The sequence below is a fragment of the Moschus berezovskii genome, chromosome 12, assembly GCF_049115385.1.
Source record: "Moschus berezovskii isolate FMDL1 chromosome 12, NW_MosBer_1.0, whole genome shotgun sequence".
Lineage (NCBI taxonomy): Eukaryota > Metazoa > Chordata > Mammalia > Artiodactyla > Moschidae > Moschus > Moschus berezovskii.
Genome location: NC_142471.1, coordinates 27,404,981 through 27,415,818, shown reverse-complemented (window position 1 = coordinate 27,415,818; position 10,838 = coordinate 27,404,981). Strand labels below are relative to the sequence as shown.

The window sequence follows — 10,838 nt, the reverse complement described above, 5'->3', positions numbered from 1 at the left end:
AGTAACGCTTCAAATCTTCATAACCCGTGGGGTCGACACTGAGAGCACCCCCATTTTGAGATGAGGAAACTGAGGCACAGAGAGGCTAAGGACGCTGGCCAGGCCACACAACTACTAGGCATCCGAGCTGGCCCAAGCCGAGGCGGCCTGGTTCCCGAGCTCCTACTCATACTGCCTCTTCCAGCTCACGTGTGCGATGCTGCGGGAAAAGCAGGGAAACTGTTCCTGCTGGCCTGCCATCAACTCCAGAGTTGCATCTCAACGCTCTCAGACCCCTGTGTTCTTGCTCCCCCCGTGAAACCTCACGTTTGCCCCGGCTTCCCATGTCCCAGGCTTGGCAGATGAGCCTCTGGCCCTCACCGCTTGTTTCCTGAGGGCTGTCAGCAGGCCGGATGAGAAGGTGAGGACAGGGTGGGTGCCGGTGGTGGGCGGGCGGGGGGAGAGCACAAGGGGCCTGTGACTAGAGCTGGTGGGGGCGGGGCAGGAAGCAGAAGTGATGTGAGCTGTGGCCTGGGTGATGAGCTGTGTGGTGAGCCTGCCTGGGGGGCTGCACCACCATTTCAGGAGCTGTCCCTGGGGAGAGGAGGTGTCTGCATAGGAGCATCTCAGCACAGGACTCCAGGTAGGGAGGAAGCAGGGGGCCAGGGAGGCTGGGAGCCCCTGGATGGGGACAGAGGGGCACAAGAGCCTGTCTGGGCAAGAGCCTGATGGAGCAGGAAGTGCTGTGACCCACAAGACAAGAGGCCTGCGTCTAGACTGCACTCCACCGTGGACTCGCTGGGCAGCCTCATGCCCTCCCAGGGCTTCAGTTTTCTGTTATACAAAATGAAGAGGTTAGGGGTCTTTAAGACCCCTTCAAATGCTGACAGTTAAAACTAAAAAAGCCCATAAACAGGCTCCCTGGGAGATAATATGATGAGGGTCAGGGTGGAAATGTGTAATAATTTTTTTTTGGCCACGTCACGCAACATGTGGGATTTTAGCTCCCCGACCAGGGATGGAACTTGCACCCCCTGCAGGAGAAGCACAGAGCTTTATCTGCCGAACCACCGGGAAGGTCCCAGGACTCAGTTTTTTAAAGTTATGAACCATGCTGGCTCCCTAAGTGAGATGATCTGAGGGCATTCCAAAGACTCCCCTTCTCCTGTTTACCTCCCAGGGGCCTGCTGTGTTGCCTGGAATTTCACCACTCCTTTGGGGAAGGCATAGGAGGCTCCAAGCTAGAATGCAGGGTAGGTTCCTGCCCTCCATAATCCCCTGGGCCTCCGACAAGCTGCTGTCCCTGGTAGGTGCGAGAGGGGAGCGGGCTCCGAGAAGCTCAGTTTGGACAGGGATAGAGTGGAGATTCCAGTTCATAAGCAGTCCAGTGAGGAAGCCACCTCCAACTGAGGAAGAACCTTTCAGCTAAGCGTTTAGTGATAGGCAGCTCACAGATATGAGCAGAATTCTGCAGAGCAGGGCAGGGAAAGCCAAAGAGGAGACGAGCATCAGGAAGAGAGCAAACCAAACGGCTCCTCCCCATGCTGGGTCTAGGGACACAGGTGCTCAGGCAGCTTTTATCCTAGAATTCAGGCTGATGGTCTTCCATGAGCTCAGACAGAGGCCCCCATGGCGCAACGGGGAGGAAGATGGTGATGTACAAACTCATTTCTTTCCCAATACTGCTAAGGACTTAATGGGTGAGGGGGGGGTGGGTAGTGAGAAAGGTGGGGTGGATAAAGAAACCATGGCTTGTTCTTGAATCCAAAATGATCCCTCTCCAGAATCCAGGCTTCCCTAGAGTTCCCAGATTCCTCCTCAAATCTGCTCCAACTACTCTCTGCCCCTTCCCCTGCACACAAAACCCCTTTCCACCAACAATAGCTGCGGTCCTGGGGACAAAACCATCCATCTGGATTCCTATTTTAAATCCTAGTAAGGGTCTCCGCCTGGCTGTGTGACCTTGGGCAAGTCCCTCCCCCTCTCTGGGTCCAGCTGTACACTGCAGGGGGTGGACCAGATTTGTAAAGGCCATACCAGCTCTGACATTCAGTGACCTGAGAGATATATCTCCATCCCTCTCTACTGCATATGTCCTGATAACTTACAGTTGGAGGAAGGGTTGGTCACCCTCCGTGCCCCTGCCCACAGCTTCTGGGAGACCAAATGTGCCCTGTCTCCACAGCTCCATGGCCGCCCGAGTGCTCCTCCTCGGCATCCTCCTGATTCTGCCCACACCCGCCCCTGCCCCCTGCTACACAGCCGCGCGCTTTGAGTGCCAGCGTGCCCTCAAGTTTGTGCCGGGCTCCTGGCTGGCAGGGGAGGGCATGGACGTGACCAGCCTCCAGCGCTCAGGCTCGTTCCCAGTGGACACACAGCGCTTCCTGCGGCCCGACGGCACTTGCACCCTCTGCCGCAATGCCCTGCAGAAGGATGTCCTCCAGCGCCTGCCCCTGGCCATCACCGACTGGCGTGCCCATGGAGCGGGCTGCAAGCGCAGGGTGGTCAAGTATGAAGGCCGCTCCACCGAGGATGTGGCAGGGGAGGCGGCCAACACGATCCGCAACGACTGGCAGGTGGGGCTGGACGTGTCTCCCAAGCCAAGCACTAATGTGCGCGTGACTGTGGCGGGCTCCCACTCCCAGGCTGCCAACTTCGCCGCCCAGAAGACTCACCAGGACAAGTACCGCTTCAGCCTGGACTTAGTGGAGTGTCGCTTTTACAGGTGAGCACTGGGGGTGGAGGGGACTTGAGAAAAGGCATGGGAAACTCGGGGTGATCTGGGAGTCCTGGAAGGGTAAGGTGGAGACTGGAGGCTGCTTCCACCAGGAGGAGATGCCCAACCCCTCTTTCTTGGGCATTGCCACCTTCTAGTAGGCAAGACACCCAGCTCAGTCCCTCTTTTCCCTGGGCCTGTTTCATCCACTCAAGCACTCTTCATCTCTGCCTTCTCGGCTCTGTGCTGGGAATTATGACTACAGGTTGAACAAAAGTAGACATGCCCCAAGTCCTCAGGGACCTTGTCACCCTGAGAAATGCATGTCTCCATGGGACCTAGAGTCACCGACCCTGATTTCTCTCAAGGAAGGCCATGTTTCCCACACAGTGAGACAGGGCACCTCCTGACTGCGTGGCCAGAGCTGTCAGGAGCCTGGGCACACAGGACCCAGTCCAAGAGACAGACAGACAAAGTCCACAGGACTAGGTTCCAAAGCCAGAAGGTTACCAACAGTAAGGTATCATTGCTTTTTAAAATTAGAACATAAAGAGGAAAAGCAACCTTTTTTGAGTAAGAAAAACAGAAATACCTATACAAACTATCTAGGTTACCAAGGGGCAATGGGCAGAGTGGGTTTCCCTGCTGGATTGGTGATTCAGAGCTTGGGCTTTGGAGCCAGGCCACCTGGGTTCAAATCCTAGCTCTGACACTTAATACGACCTTGGGCAATCTCAAGGGGGTTACTGAAAGGGGCCCACCACTGGGCTGACCTGCTGTTTTTCCCACCTCTCAGTTTTCACCTGGTACACACTCCCCCAGTACACCCTGAGTTCAAGAGGGCCCTGAAGGCGCTGCCACCCCTCTTCAACACCTCCACCGAGCCCGACTACCGGAGGCTTATCTCCAGCTACGGAACCCACTTCATCCGGTCCATGGAGCTGGGCGGCCGAATCTCGGCCCTCACTGCCCTGCGTACCTGCGAGCTGGCCCTGGAGGGGCTCACGGCCAACGAGGTCGAGGACTGCCTGGCTGTCGAGGCTGAGGTCAGCATAAGCGGCCACGCCAGTGCCTCATCATCGTTCAAGGCATGTGAGGAGAAGAAGAAGGAGCACAAGATGGGGACCTCCTTCCACCAGGCCTACCGGGAACGCCATTCCAATGTTGATGGTGGCCACCACTCAACCATGCATGACCTGCTCTTCGGGAACCAGGCTGGGCCCGAGCAGTTCTCAGCCTGGGTGGCCTCGTTGCAGGACAGCCCTGGCCTGGTGGACTACACGCTGGAGCCTCTGCACATGCTTGTGGAGAGCCAGGACCCGCGGCGGGAGGCCCTCAGGCGGGCCGTGAGCAAGTACGTGACTGACAGGGCACGCTGGAGGGACTGCAACCGCCCATGCCCCCCGGGGCAACACAAGAACCCGAAGAACCCATGCCAGTGCATGTGCCCTGGTTCAGCAGCCACCACCCAGGACTGCTGTCCCCGGCAGAGGGGCCTGGCCCACCTGGAGGTCATGAACTTCAAGGCATCAGGTCTGTGGGGAGACTGGATCACTGCCACGGACGCCTATCTGAAGGTCTTCTTCGGCGGCCAGGAGCAAAGGACCGCCACAGTATGGAACAATAACAACCCCAGGTGGACGACACGGCTGGACTTCGGGGATGTGCTCCTGGCCACCGGGGGCCCCCTGAGGGTGCAGGTCTGGGACACAGACTCTGGCTGGGACGATGACCTTCTTGGCACTTGTGACCGCACCCCAAAGTCTGGCTCACATGAGGTATCGTGCTCCATGAACCATGGTCACCTGAAATTCTCCTACCAGGTCAAATGCTTGCCTCACCTGACGGGGGAGAGGTGCCTGCAATATGCCCCCCAAGGGCTTCTGGGGGACCCTCCAGGAAACCGGAGTGGGCCAGTGTGGTGAGGCAAGTGGGTCCTGAGAGGACCAGTGTGCCATACTGGAAAGGTCCCATGCAGGAACCCAAAGGGCCTATATCTCCATTAGACAGATAGAAAACTGAGATGTCTTTTTTTTCCCCCCCAGTGAGGTGGCTGAATTTACAGGCCAGCCCTCAGACCTGTCCAAACTGCCTTAGCTCTTCAATATTTTTGAGCCCAGGAATGGAGGTGGAGCTGGGTTAGGCCCTACAGCCAGTGCTACACTGCCCTAGAGGTCAGGAAAAGGGCGGAAAGCCAGGAGGCTATTCCCGCCAGGCCGCCTGGTGTCATTTACACCACTCCCTTGTAGGCCCTCTTCTAGCGTGGTGAATTCTTCATCATATTAGACCTAACCTCTTTGCCCCCAGCTGCTCCATTTACTCTGTTTTCTTGGCCCACCAAGCTTTGCCTCTCAGCCAAAATCCAGGACTATCCTGACTTGTCTCATTGTGTACACAGTCGGACCAATAAACGTGTTGTGATGGTGACCCTGATGGTGGTGGTGGTAGCAGAGGAGAAGGCAGAGACCAGACACAGCCTTGGAGATAAACTTCGACCTTGGCAACCCTGGGCTTCCCTGGAGGCTCAGAGGTTAAAGCGTCTGCCTCCAATGCGGGAGACCTGGGTTCGATCCCTGGGTGGGGAAGATCCCCTGGAGAAGGAAATGGTAACCCACTCCAGTATTCTTGCCTGGAGAATCCCATGGACAGAGAAGCCTGGTGGGCTACAGTCCATGGGGTCGCAAAGAGTCGGACACGACTGAGCGACTTCACTTCAATTTAGCAACCCTACCCAACAGAATAGGTGGCTGACCCCAGGGGCAGGCAAGTAATATAAATAAACTGTTTTCCCAATTTTGTTGGAAATGGGGAGGACTCAAAATATCTCAGTCTCCTCATAACTGATTCGAGAAAGAGCAGCGTAAACAGTAATAAACACGAGTGGATGTTCAGCTCTGAGCAGGGAGATACGGGGATGGTGAAGACTAGGATGAGCTGAAGGGCATGTCTTATCCAGGGTCAGGGGAGGGGAGGGGCATCTCTGCAACAACCAAAGGTTCCCAGGCAGGAATGTGAGCCCGGTGCTGCCAGGTTTTCTGATTCCTTAAAGTAACCAGAAATCCCAGCTTGACTTCTAAGTGTTGGCAATTCACTTCACTTTGTGAAAATAAACCAACATGGGCAAGCGCAGTACAAGCCAGAGGACATGTACTCAGGTCATGATTGTTCCAGAGCAATCATTTGAAAATTCTAATTTCAGAACCTGGCCGACTTAACAGCTCTCTGCGTCCTACACTTCTAGGGGAGAAGGCAGTGGTTTCAAGGGCTCCTGGACTTGGCATGAAGGAACCTTCAGAGCCTCAGGCTGTGATGTAACATGACCTGGTCTTAGTTTCATGGGCCTGGAACACAGGCCTCAGAACACAGGTCCATGGGGCAGGCAGCCTCCTAGACCTGGTAGGATTTGGCTATGCAGGGCTGATGTCAATGGGGCTCAGAGTTGCTGGCACAGGCCTCCTGGATCTCTTTGAAAACCCCTACAAATTAAGCCCTTTGAGGTCTGTGGACCCATAGTCTCAAAAGCACAGCAGTGACATTACACTGACCCTGAATCCCCAAGTGGGGCAGGGAGATTGGCAAGCTCTAGAAGTCTGGTTGAAAGTGCTGTTCTTACACCTTTCCCTTCACAACCACACACACACAGGAAAAATCTTGCAGCTTCACTCTGGCTGCTGTAGTTGTTGAAAATAAACATGGCTATGGGCTGTACCCTTGAGGAGAGTGGGGCCAGGGCAAGCCTGGCTCTGGAAACAGCTCTGACCAGAGATTAGCAGTCTTGGTCTAGGCCCCATGTAGTCAGTGAACTCCAGAAAGTCCCCCTGAGCCTTGGTTTCCCCGAAAGGACGATCTGCGTTTTACTCCCTTCCCAGGACTGTTTGGAAGGGGGTCGTGAGCCTTCCCAGAAGGTCAGTGCTATAGAAGCTATCCTGGGAGGTCATCTGATTAACCCTCCTGGTTTTGGAGGCTCTGAACAGAGGCTGAAACAGAGGCTCAGAAGAAGCGACTGGGCCGGGGCTGCAGCGGTCATTGGCCAAGCCAGGTCTCTGTGAGTCGTGGGCACTCCACTCGGAGCACAGCTCTGGAGAGACCAGCGGGACTCGGACAGAAGGGCCCACAGGGACAGGGGTGGTGCTACCAAGGAAAAGGAATGGCTGCTGCTGTTGAGGGGCAGCCAAGGAGCCCTCAGCTCCAATGCAACACTTTCACTGACATCCCACTGACACTTTGCCACACCTGGGGCCCCTCGCGTGCTCAGGAAATTCCTTGCTGTGCCTGACATCGGCCACCCGCCCTCCACATCCCATCCTCACCCTGATCCATCCTGCTCTGGGCCGGAGGCTGGCCGACCTGAGCCTGTCAGTGGGCAGGAGATGGGAGGGAGGGAGGCCTCAGAGACAATTGAGGTGGCCTTGGGCTAACTGTCCCTGTGTCACCACTCCTCTCGGGGATGTCTCTGCATGTCTCTTTGTGTGTTCCAGACGTTGCTCCCTCCCCTCGTCCCTTCAGACCTAGGGATGGTGACTGCTCCACCACTACCAATCCTGAGTTATTACACCGTCCCTTCTGCTTCTCAACAGCCCCCTACACCTTTGTCAAGAGGCCCTTTATAAATAGACATGCACATACTTAGTCGCTTCAGTCGTGTCCGACTCCGTGACCCTATGGACTGTAGCCCACCAGGCTCCTCTGTCCACGGGATTCTCCAGGCAAGAATACTGGAGTGGGTTGCCATGCCCTCCTCCAGGGGATCTTCCCGACCCAGGGGTCGAACCCTTGTCTCACATGCCCCTGCACTGGCAGGTGGGTTCTTTTACCACTAGAGATTCCTGGGAAGCCCCCTTTATAAACCCTCCTCAAATTATAATTTGAATATGCCCAGGCTACAGTCTAAATGTTTATGTCTCCCCACAAATCATGTATTGAAATAGCAATCCTCAGGGTGATAGTATTAGAAGTGGGGCCTTTGGAGGCAATTAGTCATGAGGGTGGAGCCCTCTTAACGTAGGTTAGTGCCCTTACAAAAGAGGCCCCAGAAAGATCCCTGGCCCCTTCCCCTATATGAGGACACAGTGAGGAAATACAGTCTATGAACCAGAAAGCAAGCTCACTGAATCTGCTAGCACCTTGGATTTCCAGAACTGTGAAAAATAAATTTCTGTTGTTTATAAGCCATCTGCTTGTGGTATTCTGTTATAGCAGCCAGAACAGACTAGGACAGCTTCCTATAGGGGTGCTGATGACATACCAGTGAGTCTGATAGAAAGAAGGACTGCTTCACCCCGGAAGCTGAAAATGCCCTATTCTTGTTCCTCCATCCTCCCCTGCAACTAGGAGAAGACATGTGACTGGTTTACCAGGTGGATGCAACTGGCTCTGGTATGGGATTCCTACAGAAGCTGATGCTGAGACTAGGCCATTATGTGGGCGGTGACCCCAGGGAGCCCAGTAGGGGAGAGGGGTAATAGACCGGGGGGCGGGAAGGGTGGCCATAAAAGAGGCATGATCCAGCAAGTTACCATGTGGGCAACCAGAGCCAATGAAGGGTGATCCCAGCTGGGAGGGAGGGAGCTGGGCTTCGATACATCACCTCCCACCCGTCATTGGTTAGGGCTGAATTATTTCCCTACTTATTTCATCCAGACTTGGCTTCTATTTCTGCAACTAAAAACCCTGGTGATGACACCATTCCATCTTCTCCCTTGCTGCCTCAACACGCCACCCCCTTTCCCAACCCTCCTCCCACTCCACCCTGGTAGGCCCTTGTCCTTAGAGCCACACTCAACTGCTCCCAGCACTCCCCTCCCCAGGGCGTGGAGCACAGAAGAGCAGGGACTATTCACAGATTCCAGCATTCACCCATGGTTACTGAGCACTTTCTGTCAACTGGATCCTGGGGCCAGTGAACAAGCCATGCGGAGCATCTGTCTTCTCGTGGCCCGTGTCTGATGGGGAGATGATGTGAGCGTGGAAGAGATTCATGGAGCAGGCTGGCACTCTGCTGGTGGCACTGGATTCCTCCCCCCCTACCCCCGCCACCCGGGCCCAAGTGATCTCTTCCACGACTCGGGGCTCGGGCTGACAACAGCCGAGTTTTTGTTCTCTGAGCAGTTACCACAGCACCTCATCTCCCTGCAGACACACTGCGTGGCCTCTGAGGTGTGGCCCCAGCTGCTGCGGCGACCGTGTCAGTATCTCTGACATGTGTGAGCAGAGGAAGATCTGCTGGAGAGCAGCCAGCTGGGGGTGGAGAGAGCCCGAGGGGAGGCACAGGGACCCCTTGCAGCTCTGGGAGGCTGTGAATCCACTCCACAGTGATCATTCCCCGACGTCTGGCACCAGAGTCAGCCAGCTCAGCCTCCTGACATGCGCCCCCTTCTGCTCACAATCACAGCCTCTCCAGCCCAGACCATCCACATCTCTTGCTTGGGCAAGTGTTCCTGTGGCCGTCTCACTGATCTCCAGGCTCCTGTCCACCCCTCACTGTCCCTCCACCCCACAGCCACAGCCAGATCTGCTGAGCCCCACTGCAGGCTGGCCCTGCCTCTCTGCCTGAGGGCTCCAGGGGGAGGCCAGAGGTGCTGGGGAATCATGTCATGCCCCACTCAGCCCAAAACAGCCCTCAACCAATGCCTGATGGGAGGTGGTATATAAATACCCCAGCTTCCTCCATCTCAGGGCTGGAGCAGAGGTGGGCATAACTCCAAGGGACATACTCAAATTCAGTGACTCCCAGAGTTTCCCAACAGGGTTAAGCTCCAGTATCCACAATGGTGACCTGCTTGACCACACATGCTTTCTTGGCTGTCTCCCTTCCCTGGCTCAATTCTCCACTCCCCTATGGTGTATTTTCTGGAATCACTTCCTACACAATTGCAAATCCCTGTCTCAAGGTTTGTCTCTGGGGAAACCCAGTTAAGTAAACCACACCACTGCCTCACTTAAAACTCTTCATTGGTTTCTTGTGGCTCTTGGGATAAAGTTCAAAGCCCCTCGTGTGACCCACATTTTGCCCTGATCAACTCTGCCCCCACCCCGTCCCCCACCAAGCCCTTCCTCACTGAGCAAGTTGATTCTTCTGATGGCTACACTGTCTCCAGCACTTCATGTGTGCTGCCTCCTCTTTCTGGAATTTTTATCCTACACCCAGATTAAGTCCTCCTCAGCCTCGGGCTTCAGCTTTCAAAGGTGAAGCCTTTGCAGGAAGCCTGGCTTGCAGGTCTGGGTCATGGCCCCCCATACCCTTCTCCCATAGACCTCATTATCTCCCCATCACAGCACTATGAGGCCAAGGGCCATTTCTATCTTATTCACAGTTGAATCAATTAGTCTAGCACCTGATATCAGTTTGATGCTTGAAAAACATTGGATGATCAGATGAATGAATGAATTCGACCAAAGAATCTTCTAGCCTCATTTGAATTCTCCCAGAGATAGAACTCATCACCTCCAGAAGAAGTTGTTCTACGCATGGAAAGTTCTAACCGTGAACCATCATGTGACACAGAAACCTGCCCCTTTATAACGTCCAGCCATAGTCATGGATCAGGGATGCTGTGTCTAAATATACAGTCCCATCTCTCAGTTGGTTGGGCCGAAGGACCACTAAGCTGACTCCAGTCCAGGCAATGGTTGTCCCTCACCCCTCTTTGTGTGAAGGAGCCACAGAAGGGCCACACACTTGCCCAGGTCAAGGTGGACAGGACACCGGGTCAGTCATCCTCCTCTCTGATACCGACAGTGAAAACAAGAACCTTTCGTGGAAGGTGAGGGATGGCTCTCGATTATTACCTACCCAGACCTTTTATTTCTCAGTGGGCTCAGTCATCAACTGAGAAAGTCCCATTTGGGGCAGCACTTTCTCTGGGCACAGCTGGTGCCCACTTGGTCTGGGCAAGCTGTGACCCCAGAAGGGCCAGGCCCACCACCTTAACCTGCTCATGGAGTTCTCCTTCCCCCATCCGCCCCTGCCTAAAGAGGTGCTTTCCAGCCAAGACTTCCACAGCCCAGGCAGCCACACGCACAGACAGGGGCAGACTGGGCATCTGCCTGGCTTCTCACTGTTAGGGAGCGGGTGAGAGGGTGGCGGGTGGGTGTGGTACAGATGAGACGAGGGTCATAGGTGAGATTCTCACGGGGTGATGAG

General features: G+C 55.1%; 1 protein-coding gene across 1 annotated transcript; it reads left to right on the top strand.

Annotated features, from left to right (window-relative positions):
• Positions 1-488: 488 nt before the first annotated feature.
• PRF1 (perforin 1) lies at positions 489-5,095 on the top strand. Its single transcript, XM_055424255.2, has 3 exons — positions 489-622; positions 2,165-2,704; positions 3,492-5,095. The coding sequence occupies exons 2-3, from the start codon at positions 2,169-2,171 to the stop codon at positions 4,618-4,620; spliced, it is 1,665 nt and encodes a 554-aa protein (XP_055280230.1). The 5' UTR covers positions 489-622; positions 2,165-2,168; the 3' UTR covers positions 4,621-5,095.
• The last annotated feature ends 5,743 nt before the right edge of the window (positions 5,096-10,838 follow it).